The sequence below is a fragment of the Idiotropiscis lumnitzeri genome, chromosome 19 (assembly GCF_059441095.1).
Source record: "Idiotropiscis lumnitzeri isolate Australia: NSW breed Sydney's pygmy pipehorse chromosome 19, RoL_Ilum_1.0, whole genome shotgun sequence".
In the NCBI taxonomy this organism is placed as follows: Eukaryota; Metazoa; Chordata; class Actinopteri; order Syngnathiformes; family Syngnathidae; genus Idiotropiscis; species Idiotropiscis lumnitzeri.
Genome location: NC_142409.1, coordinates 13960344 through 13982985, shown reverse-complemented (window position 1 = coordinate 13982985; position 22642 = coordinate 13960344). Strand labels below are relative to the sequence as shown.

At 47.7% G+C, this 22642-nt stretch overlaps 1 protein-coding gene across 1 annotated transcript; it reads right to left on the bottom strand.

Annotated features, from left to right (window-relative positions):
• Positions 1-69: 69 nt before the first annotated feature.
• Positions 70-22324, bottom strand: LOC148318737 (piezo-type mechanosensitive ion channel component 2-like). Its single transcript, XM_088282892.1, has 55 exons — positions 22029-22324; positions 20037-20135; positions 18429-18536; positions 18298-18340; positions 18080-18200; positions 17540-17684; positions 17000-17213; positions 15563-15710; positions 15237-15437; positions 14917-15022; positions 13859-14235; positions 13525-13642; positions 13248-13465; positions 13021-13169; positions 12858-12936; positions 12698-12792; positions 12286-12473; positions 12066-12223; positions 11819-11989; positions 11349-11462; positions 11068-11268; positions 10798-11002; positions 10541-10642; positions 10276-10444; positions 10123-10209; positions 9710-9866; positions 9477-9573; positions 9241-9406; positions 9083-9172; positions 8619-8707; positions 8474-8539; positions 8305-8402; positions 8026-8158; positions 7889-7957; positions 7567-7733; positions 7175-7500; positions 6555-6746; positions 6380-6481; positions 6092-6248; positions 5651-5833; positions 5391-5547; positions 5103-5199; positions 4868-5015; positions 4693-4780; positions 4494-4620; positions 4240-4398; positions 4027-4174; positions 3765-3953; positions 3602-3694; positions 3344-3510; positions 3145-3261; positions 2927-3006; positions 2530-2743; positions 2310-2451; positions 70-576 (listed from the first exon to the last, which is right to left on the bottom strand). The coding sequence occupies exons 1-55, from the start codon at positions 22102-22104 to the stop codon at positions 475-477; spliced, it is 7812 nt and encodes a 2603-aa protein (XP_088139018.1). The 5' UTR covers positions 22105-22324; the 3' UTR covers positions 70-474.
• Positions 22325-22642: the final 318 nt, after the last annotated feature.

The following is a 22642-nucleotide window of genomic DNA, read 5'->3' as shown; positions in this document are numbered from 1 at the left end:
AACATTTCAGACTTTGGATTGTACTTTGACCAATTCTTTGCCCAAGTGGAAAAAGGTCCAGCTTTCCAGAACAATTCATATTCTTTTAGTTTCCAGTTACCCAGTTTTACAACTTTTTTCAGAGGGAAGTACAGAATGGTATATGGTCTTTCCCACCTACAAAGCGCTTCACACTTATCAATTACCTCCTGATGGCGCTACACCGGGAGCAACTGGGGGCCTTGTGTCTTGCTCAAGGACACTGGTCACAAGGGCGGGGGATGGAACCCTCGCCTCTGGGTTGGGAGACGACCACTCTCCCACTCAGTCATGCCCCTGAGAACTTTTTGTCATCTGGAGAGATTTCGTCTGGTTGGGAGGGAAAGCGGGACGAGCCAGCGAACATTGCAAGACATTGAACCCGACGCCACGTTCAATTAAGAGCGGCTAACGTCACACACGGGCGAATGTCTCGCTGACTTGCACAGCAGTCTGTCAGCGTCTGGTCCACTTGATTAATGTCTCAGGCGATCGGTATAAGAAGATGAGTTTGGCATAAAGCTCCTCCTCCAGCTCCAGCTCTCCCGTCTCTCGCACCTGGAATACAAAGAGCCAATCAGGCTTGAGACGTGAGGTATCTGCCGGAAATGATGTACATTCATGAACAGAAGCGCTTTTTTTGGTGGAAATGCATGCAGCCAATCCTTCTGATGAGCATAAACTCGGGCCACAAATATACCCTGCACACATATATGAAAGATGTAAGTTTGTACGTTGTGGTTGTGTTAGAGGGGTTGTGTCTAAGGGCAGAGGCTAATTTGTCAGCAACGTACTATCGCGTGCTTTCAGATTGTTTTGTTTACATGCATATAGGTAAAATTAAAAAAATCTATATTTTAGTGTACACATAGACACAAGCAGGTAGGACGTCCTGACAGTTTAATTTATATATGTATATGCATAGATATGTTTACAAACAACTTTTACTAGCGATATCAAACGAGTGTGGCATACGTACTGCGTGAGTAATGTGTTCAATACCTGTTAGTGTATTTTGAGGCAATGGAAAATTCAAATAAGACTCATTGAAAATAAAAATATTAAGTACTCCCCACTTTTAATCGAACAAACGGCAGGTAGGACAGAAAGCTCCATACTCCCCACGAAATCACTGTCGGCGCATGCGCACTAGGCATTGGTAGGACGCCTCGATGGGTCGAAAGGAATTTCAGAACACCGGGTCGCGGGAGGTTGCTGGAGGCGGATGTAAAAACTGCGAGTTTCTCCGCCCTTCCGCCTGCTTTTTCAGGAAGTTTGTGAAAAATATTTCTTATTGGGTTATGTGAACAAATAACTATTTTGAATCATTAGTAAAATAGACATCCCAACACATGCAAGTACAACGTTATTTTTGATGAATTTGGATAGATTGTTGTTCTTACTTTTAAAGAATAATAATGAGTGTTATTCTAAAGTCAGTCACATTAGATTGAGTCAATTTCTATGTTATGGTTATGTGATTGACAAACTAAAAGATTTCAGATTATTAAAACTAAATAGCATATTTGATGAAATATTGACTAATTATAAATGTACGGCCAAAATCAACAAACCGTTTACTGAAAGTATCTTTATCTCTTCTAATAAATTTTTAATATTAAACGTGTTTTCTGTTTTAAGTTTTTCATATGTTTGGGAAAGTAAAGTAAATCATTTTGAACACGCTATTTTAAAGTTTTAAATTAATGTCAATTTTACATGGACATTCCAATTTAGATAATGGTTGAACAATGTTCCCTTAACATTGATTTAAAAAAACAAAAAACAAATGGAGTTGTGTCATTTGAAGGAGTTGGAATAACCAGCATGCCTTGAGGTGCCCTTTTTTTGTAAATAGTTATGAATAATTACAGGTTTGTTACGTGCGTCCAACCCACTTCATTATTTCTTCATTTTTATTGACTGTTACATTAAATTTTGCATCGTGAGTTTGTCAGGTAAGATGACTACAGTATGTATCGCGATTACGATTAGTTTGTAGTTCAATCTGCCACCTGATGGCATCTGTGTGGAGCAAACTAAGTGAAAGCTTTTGTCCATTGAATGAAGCTGCCTGTGTGATGGCAAAGTAAATAGTCACCAAAAAAAGCACAAGTGATGATAGAAACGATAGGAGAATGGCACAATAGATTGATATCGTCTTCCGGATTCCTAGTCAATCCCGGGAAGTCGAAACTACACAGTCTTTCAAGGCACACTCACGCTACACAAAGCCCAAGACCTCTGCAAGCACTCCAATTGGCAACCATGTAGCAGAAAGTATGACATACCAGGAAGATGTCGGTGCACAGCTTGAGGATGCGGTCGACACAGGGAAGCTCCTCAAACATGATGGAGTGACTGATTCCACTGAAAAATTCCCGTACGAATTTCCCTATGACCAGCACCACGGAGGCGTACAATCCCATAATGCTGCGGGACACAAGCAGAAAGTAAGAACATACTGGCCCTGCTGCTGGAAATGGTTACTATGGCAACCAATCAAAGTACCCGTAACCAGCCAGGAACCCGAGACTCGGTGGGCTGACTTTATCGCTGAACACAAAGATCTGAAGCCCCGCCTCTCTTCTGTTGTCTGTTGAAGCTCTGCCTCCCAAATGTACAAGGCTGGAAGCTGGTTGGTCGACAATCCACCACTCCTGGATCTCTTGACTCTCATTGGCTGTTCGCTCCAGGGACAACAAAATGTCCTTGTAGCAGCCGTCTGATTGAAGGAGAGAACCACAGTAAACACTCCTCCTTTGCAGTCGTGCTATTTCGCGGATATATCAAAAAATAAAGCTTCTTTGAGCGCTCACACGTGCATTATATTTGAGTTTACACTGTGGTAGTTGTCGAAAAGAAAAATATTTATGACATTATTGTGATGAAGATTAAAACATGAAACCTGCATAGAGCTGCTCAATGGGTTTGGCGTTGGAGTCACTGGGAGCTCGTAAGAAAGACGGCAACACTCCGTCAATCATGCTGAAACAAACAAACAAACATCCAGTTAGCTCACACCAAAGTTTTGCTTGCTGCTGGCTGAGCTTTACATGGCAAACTCAACAGTTTGTTAAAAAAAAAAAAAAGATAAGTATTTCCCTGCCAAAAGCCCTCACTCACACAGGAAGTGTTCTGGTCCCATTCAGCAGCTGGATCAGTTCCAAACGAGTCTGATCATTCAAGTAGGACACATGTTTCCCTGACGCAAGCTCCGCCTTTGCCCCAAGACTTAAGTTCCTGGTTTTAGGGAGAAAAAAGATGTGGAGGAGTTAGGTTCTTTCTGAGGGCATTTATTGTTCATCAAAGGAGTAAATGTGACCTCTGAACTGTCCAGGACAAAGTCAGGGGAAAGTGGTCCAGGTTGAGCACCTGGCTCAAGTACCGCCTGCTTGGTGGACTGATGGTCCACAAAGAGTTACTGCTTCCCTGCAGCTCCGCCACAGTCACATCCTCATGACTATATGCTTCCAGAAACTGCAAAGCACTCTGAGGGGGAGAGGGGGGTGAGCAATGCTGGAATGGCTCAAGCGGCACTTGACAAACAACAACAAGAATGTGAGTTCAGAGGAGCTTTTACTGGCGTGTAACTGTTGGAAGTGATGAAAGCCTTGAAGTCCTCCTCCGTCAGTTCTTTTAGCTGATTCTGCTGTGCGCTCATTGTGAAAATTGGCTGACAAAGTTCAAGACTATCAATAAAGCATTAGGCCTCATTCCAAGCCTTCAAGCCAAAATGGGGTTACCTGGAATCCTCCAAGAGTGATGGTCAGAGAGATGTCCAATGGCTGGTTGACAACACCAGCCACAGACTTGATCAGGGACATGAAGAGCAGAGGAAACCAGACGATGCAGATCAGGAGCAGGACGATCAACCCTCCCATCCCGTACTTGACCACTCGTTTCTTCTTCTGACCACGAGGCTGAGGGTATCGCTGAAGGCCAGAATGCAAAAGGACTTTAGGGGTGGTGGAGTCTCACTGTTATGTTTTTGAACTGAATCTGGACCTTCTCAGACTCTCTCCAGCACTTCAAGACAAAGCAGTGGGCATAGACATCCTCCACGCAGATCCAGGAGGAGAGAGACAAGGTGGTGTCGGTCCACACCCAGTCCATCACCGCCCGCAGCTCAGTCAGGAAAGGAACCAGACGGAAACTGCAGGTGGCAAACAATCGGTGAACAATTGTGCAATAAAGTGACGGACTGCTGTGGTGACCTACCCCTGGAACAGGAACAGGTTGAGGTAGTTGTAGCTCTTGGTCAAAAAGTTTCCTAGAACACGCGTCGGATAACCCGAGCGAATCTGATAGGCTGACAAGCCGAAGTAAATGCATTTGACGAAATACCACAGCTGAGCCACCAAGTTGTGATTGAAGCGTCTGAACAGACATAGACAGACGGGTTTTAGGTGTAAAAACACTTTACGTTGGATTTTCTCATTGGGCTCGAGGAAACGGCACAGCTGATTATTCACCTCTCAGTGACAGTCGGCAAGATAAAGAACATCCAGAAGTGGATTCCCAAAACCAAAATCACCTGAAAGACCAACTTTCCCAATACGGTCTTCCTTAAATACAGAGCTCGGTCTATCACCATGGTCCCTGCAAACGAACAGGTGTATCGTGAGACAGTTAGACGCAAAGACGTTGAATCATTCCGGCAGGAAGACGTACCAAACTGGATCAGAACCATGACCAAGAATGCTTCGGGAACTTGGTCCTCTGAAAGGGAGGAAGTGATGTCTGCAGCTGCGGAGTGTTTCTGAGAAGTCAGTACAAAAAATTGATTTATTTATTTTTACAAAATGCAGTTGAAGCTGAAACTTTGTGACATGATGCAAAAGTCTACCCCAAAGGCCCAGAAGCCGAAGACGATGATGATGAAGTCAATTGTGTCTGCCAGGAACATGAGGACGTAAACGTCCGTCACGGCGCTGTACTCTGGTTGGACGAGAGCTTGGAAGAACTGACAGACTGGACTGTAAAGAGACTTGCACCTGAAAGAGTTTGGTGGGCGGCGAAGTCAGTGCCATCAGAATTGAGGCCGTCACAGTCAACCTGCTTACAGCTGAGCTTACGCGTACTTGCGAACACAGTATTGCTTGGTCCGGATGGAAAGTTCCCTAAGTTTCTCCAGCAGTAGGTCCAACTTGTTCAGCTGTTCTATGGAACTCAAACTGCCTGATCACATAAAAAAAAAAACAACAAAAAAAAAAACAAGGCCAACATAAAACGTGTACATTCCATCCTTCCGTGTCCTGGAGTATCATCGTGTGCTGATCTGATTCTGACCGCGTAACGGGGCCCCAGAGGCAAATGTTTTGTGTGCTTTGTCGTCATGTTTAGTTTTGTTAAAGTGCACTCCGTTTTACCTGCAGGCGCGCGCAGCTGGGTACAGCTCGAGCGGGCCTGCCTCTCGCCACGCCAGTGCACGATGTCGGCGGGGCTGGAACCTTGACTAAATTCCGTCTGGTCATCATGGCTAAGTTTAGGATCGGTGGAGATGCTCTGGTCCCAAAGTCCGTGGCACTAGGTGAGATCCAAAAGAAACCAAAATCTGGGAGTTTGTGTATTTGATGGTTTCATTTTTTTGCAGCGGCATGGCAGCCACAGTGTCAGTGTGCGTGTTTACCTTCAGTATAGCTCTGTGGTAAAACAGAGCAAGCAGTTGCAGCAGGTCATACAGAACGTAGCCTTCCTTCTTCTCCACCCCTAGAATGTTGGGCGGGTGGAAGGGTTTTGAGCGGTCCACCTCTAGTTTCTGGTTGAAGGGAAAGAACCCAAACTGGAAAAAATACTTGATCACGATGGTGACCTGAAGGAGACAGTCGTGAGTGTTAGCACATGCCTATCAGGTGACTGGGACACAAGTGTAGAAGAAGAGAAGACTTCATTGAACCCACAATGGGGAAGTTCACTGGTTGAAGCATCAAAGATCATTTACAGGACAAGCGCCTGGCACAATAAATGAATGAATCAAAAGAGCACACATTCCAGAATCAACTTCAAATCTAAGCAACATTGAGTGAGCTATGTTGTGTTTTTAATGTGCAGATTTACAAGTGTTGCGAACCTCAGTATAGATGATCGCTGTCATCCAGAAGGTCTTACTGGGTCGGGGTACAGACAGAGTTGCCCACAGAAACACCAGAACAGGAAGTACCAAGGTGAGACAGCTGGCAGACACCACGTGGTTCAAGACAATGACCAGGTAGCACACCGTCTCTGATCTGGTACAAGCCAGCGGACATCAGTTAAACACCAGTTCTAAATCTGACTCCGAAGGTCCAACATGGTTGCTGGATAAGTCAAATTTCACGTTTCCTATCATTTGGTTGTCGAGAGAACTTGTGGATGCTACCTGGCAGCGAGGATGTTGTAAAAGGCGTAGCATAGCTGGAGTAGCTGGGGTTGCTTGCTATAGAAATCATCAGAAGCCGCCAGTTCCACATTGTGGAAAGTCCTGCACAAAAGAGAATCCGCTTTTAAAGCAGCCTCAGGTCAGGTAGACGCAGAGCCACTCAAATCGGCCTCACCTGTTCTTCAGAAGCTCACTCGCTGTCAGATCCTCAGGACGAGATGCCAACGTACAGGAAGTGGAGGTGCATCCGCACGGGAAGAATTCCCTTCTTAATCCTGCCCCCACCCCTTGAATTCTCTTTTTGGAATGGTCTGGCTCTCTTTGCTCTTCTTGGATGTCCAGACCCTGTGAGGAGGGGGAGGCAGCCCTGGAAGCGGGATGTTTGGAAACGTGTTGGTTGGATTGTCCAGCACTGTTCAAACAACACACGGTGACGCCATGGTTGCGCAAAATGCACCAAAGAAGCGCTTTCACCAGCAAGTTCCTCTGGAGACCTCTTTTAGCTCGTTGCTGCTGCTGCGAAACAAACTAGCTTGGCGTTGCTGTCGTGTAATGTGTGTGCGTGACGCACGCACATACCACTTGCGCTGCCGCCTTCTTGATTAATTTCGCAATGCAATGAAATGAATCCTGACTTCACTTTGTACATCAACTTTTTGAGACATTTTGGTTTGATGGGGTGACGTGAGATTTTTTCAAAATATGTAAAATGGTGACTTGGCCCATTGTGGGTTGTGAAATATTGCTCTATGTGACATGAGATGAAGTTCCTGTTTGTACTGTGAGGGGACCAACCTGTGGTCCTCCTCATCTGAGGATGAAGAGGAGGACGACGTGACTCTCTTCATCCTGGTCAGTTTGGCTCGGTGTCGTTCGCTGGTTGTAGCCATAAAACACTCTGGGCACTCTTCTCTCCTAAGTGCCACAGAGGCGTCAGCTTCTGTTTCATCTCTAGTAGCGAAGACGGGTCCACTTCCAGCTCTTGGTCCCTCGTGTTGATCCGTATCTGCTGTCTGGCCGTCTTGGTCAGGAACACTCAAGTCCATTCCCAATTCTCTGGAACTCCGCATCATTTGCTCCTGGTAGAACACGTGGATGGCCTCTCTGGACGGCACTTGACCCTGAGAGCACAAGAGGAAAACATAAGCAGGTGGTCCGCCGTCTTGGTCGCCGCCCTTGACCTGTACCTGCTTGGCCTGCTGGGTCAGCATACAGCGCTCGATGCGCAGGACGGCCGAGATATCCACGTGTTCGCGACACAAGCCACCCAGCCACGCGGTCAGCGAGTCCAGCAGAGCCGACAACAAAACCCAGCAGAAGCGAAGGATGTTGGAGGCCCGACGCAGGACCGTATCTTAAATGGGGAACATGACCAAATAAAAACCTCATCGGGGGGGCAGATCCAACATTAGCACGTCACAATTGGTGCTTTTCCACAAACGGTTTCCGAACGCCCGGGCGTTTAAGTCATTTTTTTCCCCACAACATTGATGGCCTAAGTGGTCCTACCCGGCCCTTCGTCCTCGTCCTTCTGCGCATCCTCCTCCGAGTCCTCCGTCACTTCCGTTGCGGCACCCACTAGAAGGACGAGCCACATTTTTATTCCTCAACTTTTCCGCTTCTTTACTTTGTGTGAATCAAATGACCTGACGTCTCAGCTCCTCTGCTTTGCTCACAAGATGCCGTCCTTTGCTCGGGCTTCTGCTTCTTCATTTTCTTCTGGCTGTGACGAGCTCGCAGGGCAGTTCTGGAGTCCGTTATCCAGGCGTGGTACACAAACTGCACCGCAGACATGAAGAAGGGAGAGATGATGTCACACCATTATGAGAGAACCAAACTCAGCCGAGGAAAGCACCAAAGACAAGAGAAGAGGAAATGAAATCAAAGAAGGAGGATGAAGAAGAGCAGGAGGTGAGGTGAGCCACCTGAAAGGCAGATTTGTCCGGACCCTCCTCCTCCTTCTCGTCCTCTTCGTCTTCCTGGCTGTCGCTCTCAAACAGGAAGTAGTCTCCACTCCTTACCACTGCAGACGCAAAGCGTTGGTTACACGTAGCCAGTACGCCGCAGTGGGCGCGTCAGGCGCACGTGACTCACTGGACGCATGGTTCACCCACGGCCTCCACCAATCGCCTTGCGCGTTGTCCTTGGTCTTTTCCTGAACTGAAGGGAAAAAAAAATATCCAGCCAACCTGAAGTGGGTCCTTTCAATTATCGCTGCGACACATTTGGCTTTACACACCGTCACCACGGGAGCTCTTTTGGCTCAAATTGAGAATTTTCTCTTTTCCTCTGCGGAACTTCTGCTGGCGACATTTAATCCTCTCCATCCTGAAACGCAAACTCACGTTCAACTGACAAGATTGCCGCACACGTTTAGACTTCAGCTTTGCCATTTGCATCACCACTTTTCACTTCACGATGTGGCGCAGTTCAGTAATCGCTTTTGTTCTTGAACTTTCTTTATTTGCCTCGACTCGTTTTTTAGTCGTCTTCGTCAGGTGGTGAACGAGTTCATCGTCTCCACCCTCAAGACAACGAGGTTAAACTTAAAAGGCTCCTGAAGAAGACAACAGTTGGATGTCGAAGCTAGTCGAGGAAAATAAAGAAACCGAACAAAAGCAATCCTTGAAGATGTGGCCATTTTTGGGGGGAAACGGACCTCGCGTTGAAGGGTGGGATTGTTACCGTGGAAACGAGTCTTACTGTCTCTTCAGCAGGTCCATGGACACCTTCTCAACCTCCAGCCTCGCTCGCACCGCTTTCACGGTGGACGCCTCAAAAAGCTCCGCTCCTCTACAACCCAAATGAAGCGTGTCATGTGCTTACATGCATGCGCGTGTGAGCGCACGTCCGTCTTTTACCTGGAGGCCAGCAGTTGTGTGTTTTGCAGGTCCAGCACCACATAGAGGAAGTAGTGACTCCTGAAGACCCTCCGTTGCAGTAACAGGAAGCAGAAGCACACGCCGTCCCAGATGATTCCCGCTTCGTCACTGGGCAGTTCGCATTGTTTACTGCTCTGCTGCGCCGCTGCTGAGACGACACCGGCGACGAGTGAACAAATGCGGCGAGCGGGGTGACGGACGGACCGCATACTTACGCTTGGCGTATCCTCGGATGGTGCAGGCCAGGCTGAAGAGCTGAACCAGCCAGCAGTGGTTGACGACCAGCGACTTGATGAAGCCACACGCCAAGATCTGCAGCAGTTAAAAAAAAAAAAAAAAAAGCAGAGTAAGCGCTTTGTCAGCGATCGCACACATCCATGGAGGCACCTGGATGATATATATTTCCCCCCTTGATCCAAAAAGACTGTGAGATTGAACACAGACGTACGGACAGGATGTTCTTCATGGTGATGACAAAGACGTTGTAGCCGATCAGACAGTCCCAATAAACCAAGATGGAGCCAACGGGTTTAAGCAGCAGGTCGCCACCCACCAACAGGAAATAAAAACACGCCACCAGGTAGCCCATGCAGAAGATGCTGATCCTGCGAACAAACATCACCTGAACTCCTCTTAGCTCCTGGCTTTCGATGTTTTCCCGTAATGTTCCGTTACTCGAACTGCAAGTTTTGCTGGCAACCCTCCTTTGCTCTGCTCCTTCCCCAATTTTCCCCTCACCTGATGTTTTTTTTTTTCATTCCAGCAGTGTTAGGATTTCGACTTTGAGGTTTTCCATCAGCGCTCCGCGTCTGCTTTGGTGTTTGGCTAATCGTGCACAAATGAGTCCTTTCATTCACTCACCTGGTGGTTCCGGTGATGAAGGTGATTGTGAGGACGAACCAGAACATGTAGCTAAAAATGATGACCTTCATCATATCCAGGTAAGACCTACGCACAGGGGGCCCAAAGATCAGACAGACAGCTAAGCACAGACGTGCAGTGTGTGCTGCTCACCTGCACAGCCGGAAGTCAGGGACAGTGCTGAGCCGCAGCCTCCTGATGGCGTGTCTGTCTTCTACGTCCAGCTCGCTGTTGTCTCCCGCCAGCATCTGGACGACGGCATCACGCTCGTCCTCGAACACCTGAAGCTGCAACGAGGCACCCAGCAGGAGCAGGAAGTCGTCTGGACCGTGCAACCAAACACACACACACACCAAATGTTCTTTCCTCCTCATAATTTTGCCTCAACGAGGAGGAGGAGAAAGAGGATCTTTCTTACAGAGAAGGAAGAGAGCGTTTGGGGGAGTCAAGTGATCCGGTAGGAAAAGCCATTTCACCACATTGGAGTCCATGTTGGATGCCGGCGGCCGCCATGGATAATCTGAGATGGTAGCGAGGGCATACATTTCGACAGCACTTTGACATTTTCATGAGTGAGTGATGCAACCCAACCGAACAATCGGGAACTTTGAGGCAGACGTGCCGTGCGCTGTGCGGCCAGATATTTATTTGAATGATTGTCGACATTATTTTTACCTTTGCAGGCAGCCGGTGGGAATCCAATACACAACAGATACTGGAGGCACAAGAGTGCTGACAGGAAGTAACAGTACTTTGGCCACACCACGCTCATTCGTTTCCTGCTGCGCCTCGACAGGATGCTGATGAGCGCAAAGGCGTGAACGACGGCGAACAGATCCATCCTCTGACCAATCACGTTGACTGCCAAAAGGAAGCAGGTCTGACATGCAGACAACTGTTAGCACACATTTCAAGGTGCTCCGGTTTGTGTCGACAGTCACTCACCTCCAAGCCGAACTTATAAAAGAAGTAATTGAGAAAGTATTTGGCGCAGCTCAGCACACTTTGATCCAGGTGATGCCTGCCGATGTCATGGAACAAAGTTCTGGTCGGAGGCGGGACTTTGTTGCGGCGCAGACGGTAGAGTTCCTGATGTCTGGAAACGGTCACCTCGAAGGCTAAGAGTGCGAGCATCATCAGGTTGTACTGTGAAAGCAAGTTCAAATCAAGATCAAGCAGCAGGTGGAGCGCCAAAAAGATGCACGGGCCTTATCAAGCGGTCTCACCCTCAAGTAGTCCAGCAGTTTTCCCTCGTGTTTGCGAAGCCCCACCCACTGGGCAGGGTCAATCGGAGCAGCGTACAAAACTGAGGTAGACACGTTGCTAGTGGCGTTACTTGGCTAAAGACAAGGAAAAAAAAATTTATGTGTAGAAATCATTTTGTATAATAGCTCTTTGATCTCTAAACGGTGCTCCTGCTTGAATGAACACTTTATGCAAAAAAAAACAATAAAAAGTCCCCTTAAAGATTTCAAGCTTTGGCTTCAACTAAGCTAAAGCTGTCGGCAGAAAAAGAGGAGGCCACGCGCATAACAAGATTGCAAGAATTTTAATTAAACGCCAGCCTGACGGACCGAGCACAAAGGTGGCGGTCAAGGTCGAGTGGAGCGAGACTCAGTCTGCCCCCTTGCGGTCCGATTTGGAGTCACATCAACTGACACAGTGAGACAGCCAGCGAGATGGACGGACGAGTTACCATGGTGCAATTGGACGTGTTGGGCTGGACGATGTTGAGCTGGTACAACATCTTACAAACGGCCACCACGCACGTCCACACGGTGCACACTCCAGCCAACAGGGGGCGCCAGGCCCTGCAGGGCAGAGCCACACCCACGCACGCCACAAACAGCAAGTTGAACACACACACCTGCAAAGAAAAGAGTGGAAGCCGTGAGACACACGTACAGATGGCGGGACAATCGACGGCGACGCACTTGGCAGACCTCCTTCACCGCGATCCACATCATGTAGGAGGAGACGATTTTCACAATGTGAAGTTCCAAGAGCCACCAGAGGAGGCGCTGCAGCCGCTGCAGAGACAGGAGAAGGCGCAGGAACAAAACGGAGAGACGGTCCACCACCAATCTCCATGACACCAACGCTGCGGACATACCAGCTGACAGTCCACTTGTTGTTTCTGTTTTTTGTTTTGTTCCGTTTTACCTGCCGTGTGCTCTGACAGACTCTCCTCCTCCAATGTGTACTCCTTTCCATTCTCCTCCTCTTTTTCTTCTTCTTGTCGCCACTTCTCCTCGGGCTGCTCCTCTTCTTCCGAAGCTCCTCCTCCTTTTTCCTGCAGAGAACCACCTCCCACTGACATGTCCACAAGGCTGCCCTCAGAGTGGACCAACCTGAACATGGAAACACACGTGATACAGGCAGCACACAGTCTGCGACATGTAAAACAACTCAATGGAAGTTGCCACAGGCAACTTGCAACAAGCGACGTAAGACGGCACGCAGGCCGGCTAAGATTTGCGACGGGCATTCTTGTCACTGGTGGGTCACGCTCAGGTTTTGATACACAGTCGTAGCAAAACGGTGTCTGACCTCTGATTGTCTGTTTGCATTCTACCTTGTGATGGTGCTGTTGTGCGTGTCCACTACAGTTTTGAGGTCGGTCAGCTGGAGGAAGGGCTCGTGGAAGTAGTGCAGTTGAACTATACACACCTGCAACATGAAAAGCATCCGTGTTAGCATTCACACTGTGTCCAGTCACATCTGTCGATCCGCACCAGCAGAAAAGCTGTGGGGATGAAGATCCTTGTGAAGAGGACCGGGACTGAGAACTTCTCCAAACCCAGATCCTCTAACCTGGAGAGACAGAAGACATGAGAACTGACAGACGTGTCCAACAAAGAACCAAGTGGCGGTGTTGGAGCGCCCAGGGCAAAAAACCTGTGCGTGCTGAGTCCAGTGTAGTAGGTCCAGGTGTGGAGGGATGAGGGGAACTGGAAGGTGTAGACCAGAAAGAGGACCAACATGGAGTAAACCACCACAGCTACCCAGAAGCTTCGCAACAAGGCTCGCCACCTTTCATAGTTCAACTGCAGAAACAGAAGAAGACTCGAAATCGCAAAAAGAAAGCAAACGGCGTCGTGGCGTGGGGTTAGGGTTAGGTCTACCTGGTAGAGGGCCACGCAGCACAGGAACATCACCATGTAGATGACTTTGTACAGGACCATTTTGCCTTCAAAACTGACGAAAAAGAACATTGTGCCACAGACGTAGATCCAATATTTGACGAACATCCTGGTCACCACTGCAAGCAGCGCATCCATCTGAACTCCGCCTTTCATCAAAAGAACCTCCTCATAGGAAATCTCTTCCATCTTCTTCTCGTCTGGAAACCAAGAGCGGCAATCAGAAACGAGGACGTAGCGGCCGCCACCGATGCTTTACCTTTGACGTGGATGGTGATGGTGGACAGCTGGAATTTTGTCCGACTGTCTTTTTGTCCGTGTGTCTTCTCTGTACGAGCCTGACGCAGCAGCAGCCAAAAGGTCAGCAGACACACAAGCTGCAAAGAAATAAAAAAAACACCGCAAATCAACTCATCAGATCACAAATTGCGCCACAACAACTCAAAGAACAAAAATTCACATCTACAACATTCCTAGAAAAGCCAACAACTGGTGATATTTCTTTTTTTTCCACATGGTCTATCTGGTGCCTCATGTTGGTGACCCTTGGTCTAAAACAGCATCCGTAAGTACCCGTGTGGCGGTCCTCGTACCTTCGATGCGAGCTCCCGGCAAGGATCGTCCTTTTTGGGGAAGAGTCCCGGGACCTGCTGGACGACGGCGAAGCTAAAGATGTACTGCAGGACGAGCAGCAGATTGGCGTAGGCGACCAACCATGGCGAGGACGCCAGCGTGTAGCGCCGCCGCTCGCGCATCATCCATAGAGCGCACGACCACAGCAGCAGCACGCACGTCAGCCACGACACATACGTGATGGACCAGGCCATCATGGCCATCAGCGCGCCGATGTAACTCTGTTTCAGAAGGAAGCCGGATGCTACGGAAGCCACGCCGGATCCTCCTTGCGCTTCGGCACCCTCGCTGCCCCATCCAGCCGTGTCGCCTTCCAACGTGCACGTCTCCAACGTGTCTGACGCACGCAAGGAAAGAGATTCGGAAGAGTTCACCGCTTGCTTGATTCATTCTTCGATTGTATTCAAGTCAAACTTTTATTGCGCAACATGTTGCATGTCAACAGTTTCATACGCTGTAAGTTCTGACTATTATTGTTCACCGTTTCCATACATATCATGCAAGTAATATTCTAAATCTATATTTGCTCTCATTCTGCAAATCGTAGCGTTTTTCATTGGAACTGGAGAAATGTACACAAAGATTCCAACGTGATCACAGAACTGTGAGCCAGATGCGCTAAACCAGTGTTTCTCAAATAGTGGGGATAATTTGTAAAAACTTGACAGTGACAGAAAATAATTGAAAAGCACTGCGCTAACCGCTTGTCAGCCGTGCTGCCCTCAGGCTAAAAATAGTTGCAGTTCAGTTCATTTCAATTCATTTTTGGAGCAACTTTCTTCTTTTGTTGCTTTCACAAATGCTTTCTTTTAGTTTCGTTTTGGTGTTGGTTTTATTTATTCATTCATAAGACAAATGTCTATAAAAATGACATCCTGGGAATCTGCAACTGGGGCTCTTTGGCAAACCGTTTTGAATGTCGTTATTTTGATGCCTTGAACGCAAGACTTGGCATGGGAAAAATGATTTCTCCATTACGGAACTTCCACCACACTGACTCGCCGCTGCTTGTGTTCACCTGATTGGCTGAAGGAGTCGTGCGGCGTGTCGAACTCCAGGGCCGTGCTCTGTGTAGGCGGGGCAAAAGACTCCGAGGGGCTCTCCAAGGCAGAATAATCCAGAAGCTGAAATGACCACAGACACCATTGAAGACGGGTTACGCCGTCTCAATTGGGATCAAAGCAATCAAGGCCGGGTCCCGACAGGCAAGTATGAAGGGGGAGCCACAAATCTAATAAAGATAGGAAGAAGTGGAGCTGATGAGCCAGCGATGGGATAATATGTGAAATCTAATCATTTTTGGAGGGGCACAAGATTTCATTGACACTAATGTCGTACATCTCTGAGGTTGCGCCGGTCATGAGCTGTTGTCCACAGCTCTCGTCGCCTCTCTGCCGAGATGACACTTTTGACATCAGCAATGATGACCTCATCGCTGCCGATGACGTCGTCGCTGCTGATGACCTCATCAGTGGTGTCGATAACGTCACCGCTGATGTCACAGCTGCTGGTGTCCACTTTGTCTGCGCGCTGCAGCAGCTGAAGAACAAGAACTTTGACAATCACGTGATGTCTATCAGCCAATAGCAGCTGACTATCTCTGTCTGCCTTTCGTGTGCTTCCCTTCTTTGCAGACATGACTCGGCCAGTTTGTGCGCGATCACCTGATTCCTCCGCAGGCCGGCGACGACGTGGTAGAGCGTCACAAGCGTCAGCGGGCTGGCAAAGTGAAACCAGCTGAGCTGTGGGTTCACCTGCATCCTCCAGGGGGCAGTGCAGTCCACCGTCACCAGAGGCACCAGGCCGAACAAGCTGCGGCATCATCAAGCAATCCATCAGTCATCATCATGTTAGCGGCCAGCCGTCAGTTTGTCGTTAGCGCTTGAAGGTGAGAAGTCGGGCAGCATTGAGCTCGGCTGAAATTGATGCAACATTATTAAGAGCAAGAAGAAGAGGCAGAGAAGGTACTTTTGTATTTTTGATTTTTCCACTTCTTGTTGGCTCTGTTTTTTTCACACGAAATTCTCATTGAAGTTGCATATGCCTCGCTTTCCTGCATTTGGCCTAAAACCGAAACCTGACCCAAAGTTACCCGTTTATACAATAAAATCCAACTTTATTTCACAACAGCTGGAGCTCTAACAAAGCGCTTTCCATATGGGGTCACATAAATGAGATTATTATTATTAGATAATTATTGAGATACAGACTGTTTGCAGGCCTTGACATTGATCCTGTGTGTCGTTCAAGAAATATTTTCGGTGTTTGCTCTGTGGCTCGCTGCATCGTCGTCGTCATCATCCCCAAACGTCCTTTCACTGGATGGGACGACAGTGGCGTCAACTTGTTGAAGCTGTCGTCATGACAACCATCTCCTCAGTGAGTATGTGCACGTCAGTGGAATGACCCCAAAGCAAAAAAGCAAAGTTACAGCTTCCGCACCTTGCCCAATGCACACAAGTGAAAATGACTTTTTTGCCTTTTTTATTTCCTGTTCAGGTGTTCACGAAGGCTTCCGTTCTTTTCTGGATGTGAATCTGATTACGGACATTTCGTTTGCCTCCAGTTTCTTTGCAAGTGTTCTGCTGCGCGTTTTCAGTTTTTCAAGTTTTCCGTCTTGACGCTTTGATGGCTTCCAGTCGACCTTGCCATGTTGTTTGCGCACTTAAGACACCTGACATCTTTTGCAACATTGCCTGATGATTTCCCTTCTTGAAGAAGTTTAAGAATCCTCTGCTGGCATCGTCTGCTCATGATTGATGTCGGTCCACTCGCCGCAAGATGTCTCCAAGGTGTGATCGCTGCACACTAACGAGGAGGTCAAAGTCCATCATTTTTCCCTCAACTTGGTCATCACAAGTAACTGTTAATGACGACCACATTTCCCCTTGATTTCGTTGTGGTGTTTCTTGAAGCCAGCAAAAACGCAGCAACACAAAATAAAGCGAGCTCCGGGAACGACGGGCGTTAGTGTGTTGAATGTTTGACTTGATGACTTGATTCCTGATTGACTCAACACGAGTCACACGCATCACGCCTTCAGGCATGTTTCATGCGAGCTCTCAGCTCCGCCCTTGTGTGTGTGCACGCGCGTGCGTTACCTGGCGGAGGTCCGGTTGGGAGGCCACGCCTCCTGTAGCGACGGAAGCTGGTAGCCGTAGACGAGCAGGAAGTGGGCGGCGGAATACAAGAGTGACATCAGCGAGAGACCCCTGAAGAGCAGCGGGGGCACGTGACCGCTCCAAGCCCACCAAGTGCACACCACTTGAACCAAAAGCAGGTAGGGGAGGGAGGAGAGCGACGGCAGAACCACGCCTGCAAGGGACAGAGAGGCCCGCACTCATTAGAATTCTCATTTCCGAGCGCTCGGCGGCCGTGAAAGGTGACACTGCGCTGAAATGCCGTTGAATGATTTGAATTGTTGAAATGTGTCGACACTAGCTCTGGCAAGCGTCCATTCATTCTTTTCCTGGTCACGGGCTGCCCAAGCCTGTCCCGGGTGAGTCGGGGCAAAACGTTGGGCGGACGACACTCGTCGCAGGGGAAGAAGAATTAAGAATGGCAACTTTTTGGTCAATTGCCTCGGATGCGTTTTGCTTGTGTGAAGAAGACAACGAGGTTTGTTTGCTTCTCCGGGTTACCTGTGAGTCCAAGGAAAAGTGTGAGCAGAACTTTGCTTCCGGCGGTCATCACGTTTGCCAGCATCATACTGGTCTTGTTGACCAGTTCTTCCAGTTCAGCTGCAATTCTGCTCCTGGTGGTTCCCTCGTCGTCTTGGCCGAAGACCTGCAAAGCGCAAAAGGGCCTCCTCAATGCACGCTTGAACTTTGCGTCACACATTTGCCACACATCGCCGATGTCATGTCAAAGCTTCTCGTATGAAATGGCCAGGAAGAAACGAGGATGATGAGTGACGACGACCACAACTGCACTCAGGAAAACCGACTCCAGCTGGCACACAATCGCATTGAAGCAGAAACCTGATCATTAGTGTGCGTGTGTGCGTGCACGTCTGTCTGTCACATAACAAGGTTACAATTATAAATGGCTGACAGAATTACGCAATAATACACAACAAATCTCATTAAAAAAGCAGAGGAGACGACTTACAAGGTTACACCTGCTTCATTTGGACGCGCACGTGTGCGTGCGTGTGCATATGTGTGCGTGCGTGTTGCGACCTGCGCGTGTGCTTCAGGGCTCAATCTCAGGCTCAGTCTCCACGACAGCAGGCCAATCACAAGCACGCCGACATCTGGAAGGACGTGTCGCGCGGCGGACGCCGCATCACTTCCTGTCAAACTGATTGGCAACACAAATGCAGCACCGCCCAACACTTGTGAGGCACGAGCGTCGACACGACAATCGCACTTGTGACATGAATTTCATTCTTTTTCACCTCACTAAGCCCAGCTGACTCAGCGCCTTTTGCCAGGATGTGCCTGCAGACAGACAGACAGGCAGGCAGACTCAAAGTCAGAGTGAGAGTTTGCAAATAAGCAGACAGCAGACGGGGTGGGCGTGTCTTACAGTTGGACTCAGGGGCAAGGGTGACGGTGGTGATCTGGAAGAAAGTCTGCAGCAGCAGGAAGACGAAACTGGACACACAAACTGCCGTCACGCAGCGATTGCTGTCGCCTAGGAGACCAATCACAGCAAGTTTGAAGCGCATGTCGGTGATTTCACAAGTGTCACGTTATTGGTTCAAAAATTATACGAATCCATCTTTCTGCACTCCCAACAAATTTCAGCCTGATATTGTCCAAAACAGTCCTGAGCAACTTTCGCAACTGTCGGCACATCAGGCATGTGGGTGCGTGCGTGTGTGCGTGCGTGTACGTGCACACGAGCGTTTGTTTGTTTGTGTATATATAAATATATATAAAAACTTTCTTTGTGTGGGTAAAGAGAGCCCATAGTCCTTCATCTTGATCAGCAGTGACCTTATTACATTACATTAGTATTATTTTTATGCCACTATCAGTGTCTGATTTGATTATTAACGTGCCCGTGTCATGATCTGTTTTCATATCGTTTCTGATTTTTCTTGTGTTTCTTTGTCTGTGTCGTTAAGTTTATTGTGTCCACTCGTGCTGGTAGTTCCTCCTTTGTGTCTTGTCCAGGTGTTTCTCATTGGCTCATCAAAAAAAACAAGTTGTGAAGTTGCAGAGTCAAAAAGTCAAGTTGCCAAGTCCACCCTGGCGGTCCTTGACAGCTTTTTTTTACCCCTAATAAATCAAATCGCTAGAGTGCAAGGCCGTGGTTTGCTGTTGCAGATAAGACTGGCCATCGATCAAACAAAAATGGCTTCATTGTTTCTTTATATTTTAACGTCTTGGTGAGAAGCAGCACAAAAGCAGCTCATATAATAAGTTTATTTTTCAAAATTCATGCCTCAAGAATGTTGGTGGGCGGTGTGTCGTGACATTTAACATTCGAACAAAAGTAGTGTATTACACACGCAGGACAGGCTGGCTGTTTTTGGTACTTGAGCCAGTTAGGGACGATTTCAGGGACGGACGCAAAACTGACTGTCCTTGCTTGGTCCGTCCCTTTTAGAAAACTTCTCGTCCTCCGTCCTTGCGTCTACAAAATGGCCGTCCGTTCGGGACGAATGGGCGGACCGTTCCGTGGGACGGAACGCCCATCTCTGCAAATCTTTCTAAACTGCATTTTGGTTTGCGTAGGCTAAATTTGTCAGATTAGTTTGACAATCTTAAACATTTAAGTGGAGGAACTATGCAAATAAATAAAAAAAATGCTTTTCCATGCCACTGGCAGCCAAATCGGACTGTGAAAAGTGATCAAAGGGTCCAGCCCGTTCCTCGTCGTATCAATCAACACGATATGTCAGCCCACAAAAGTTGGTTTCACAACAAAGACTTATTCTCATTTGGATTCTATTATTTAGCACGACTTTTTTAGTTCTAAACTTTAAAATTGAAAATGAACGTACGCCGTTTTGTCCAAGTAAATTAAATCCATTTTTTAACAAGAGCAACATTTTAAATAAGCAATTTGGGCCATGAATGCATGAAGCATGTCCAGCACTCTTGTGACTCTGACTACACATTTGTGGAGCGAAATGCCGTATGACTCCGCCCCCTGGAGGGGGTGACGTGAGGGAGGCGGAGGTACCTGTGTTGAGGGAGGTGGCGCCAGGTTGGGGCAGCAGGGGCAGCAGGAGCAGCAGGAGGACGTACACCAGCGAGAAGCCGTTAAAACGCAGCAAAGCGCCTGTCAACACGTCCACAAGTCAGCACACGCACACGCGTGACATCAAACATCGTTTATTTGCAAAGGACACACAGGAAGTGGCGGAAACGGGGAGAAATTTTTCAGAAGAAAACACCGAGGCCTTGTTATGCTTCAACACACACACACACACTTTCCCAGGTAACAACATCTGGTTATGTGTGTGTTGACTCACTGCTCGCCACACACGCACGTGCACGTGCACACACCTCCCCCTCGGTTTGGAATGTGACGCAGCCACAGAAAGTTCGAACACTTCCCGAAGAACAAACTTCAGCTCACCCCCCCCCCCACACACACACACGTCAGCTGCTTTATTCATCTCTGATTTATTTGCCAACATGAGACATGCTAACATCTACGACATGACATCAAGCGCCTTTGTGTGCACGTAAATCCAAATCGACTTTTTGAGCGAGGCGGCGGAACCTGTCAGTCACACATGAAGGTGCCACAATTTGCCGATTCATTGACAATGAAATTAATCGACAACTCTTTTGATATGCAATAGTCTGCCCAAAATACTTTTGGGGTGAAATCCGATCTTTTTCTGTAAAACCTAAACTCACATTTCAAAAAGAAATGTGACTTGTATGTGAACCAAACGTGGACGCACAAAAACAACAAAAAAAAACATATGAAGTGTGCAGAAGCAAATCTAGTCCCACGCAGTAGTGCGTAGCGACTGGGCTCATTTCAGTTCGACAGACGACCAAACGAGGCCGGAGGAGGTTCAAATATCTTTGGGAAATAAGACGACGACGCGACGAGAGGCGCCATCGTCGTAGCCGTGTGGAACTTTTGGTGACGAAAACTGTCGGATGTGTCCGGACGAGCGTTTGTGCTGCAGACAATCGTATTTTTTTAAAAAACGTTGAATTATCCTGTTCACGCAGAATGAAAGAACATCGGATATGTGTGACATACTGGCAATAAAAAAAAAATCACAATTGAGCTCCCGCGAGCAAATTCCCGACTTTGAGAATTGTCCAAAAGCTCCAATTTCAGACTCTCAACAGGAAATATATTTCTGATTATCTTTTATTTCAAAGAAGAAATTTTCAAACATCTGCTATGTCCTTTTGTTTTTTTTATTTTTACATTTGCTGATGGATTTTAAAGACCAACTAGCAACTGAATCATCTTTCAGTTTGTTTGGGCTTTTTTCACATTGTCAATTTAAAATAAAAACCTGTTTTTCATCAAAAGCTAAAAATGATTTAAAAATGTTTTGGAATCGGACTCATAGATGCGTCCAAGAAATAATTGACAAATTAATCAAATATTACAATTGTGATCAGTTGCAACCCTAATCACCGCCGGCCAGTTTTTCCTGAATTAGGCTAGCATAAATGCTACATGCAACGTAGCGCTACACGGCAACGGTCAAGTTCGAATTGTCAACTTTTTCTTCATATTTTTGAAGTTTCACATCGCAACAATGACGCTTTGAAAATGGACTCACAAAGTGACGCAAAACGCAGCCAACGTGGAGGGAAACAGCGACTCATTCGTTCTCGAATCCGATATCAAATCGATCGGGATTAACGTATGTAGCCCCCCAACCTTCACCTTGCAATTATTGAGCGTCAAAACACAAAATGTTTTTTTGTTCCATTGACACACTATTTCAAATGAAGCACAAGCGCGTGCTTGTGACATTAACACCAAAACAAAAATGCAAAGTGGATTATGTTTTAGTCGGATTTATTAATGTTGTCTCAAATGTCAGGTGAAGAGAGCAACAAGATTATTGATGAGTGTGTCATGATAATGTCAATCAATAAGCAATCGAAGTGTTGAAATGGACGTGACACTTTCATGACATGAACATTTTAAAATTTCAAACAATTTTGATGACAAAATAAGACCCACCTGCAGTGAGGCTCAGCGGCAGCAGCAGCCGGAAAATGAAAACCGCCAACAGCAGCTCGTAGGTTGGACGTGACATGGTTCGGTTACGCCCGGATCAGGATCAGGATCGGGATCGGGATCCGCAAAGGGCCCTTCTGCGTTCTGGTCCTGGTCACGCTGTCAGAGGTTTATCCACCTGAACCAGACCGGGACCGGGATCGCAACCGCCGCCGGGGGCATCCCGCACATACGCGCGCCCACGCACGCGCGCGCACGCACAATGTCGAGCCAACGCGTGAGTTCCACCCCCCCACCCCCCCCAAAAAAAAAAAACAGCAAGAAACGAAAACAAGGAGCAGCAAAAAAGTTTTCTTCAGTCTTCACTTTTGGCGAAATCTTCTCTTTCGTCTTTTTTGGGCCCCCCCAAAACAACAACTAGGACACGCAGATGCTTTCAGACTCGCCACCCTCCCCCCTTTTTTTCTCTCCGACGAACTTCAGACCCAGGCCCCTCCCCTGCCCCTGCCCCGCCCCCGCCCACTCTCCGAAGCCCCGCCCAGTCAAAAATCATCGCCGCCATGAAGACTGCCAACCAAGCCTCTCGAAAGCCCCAAAAATCAAACGTCAAATCATAC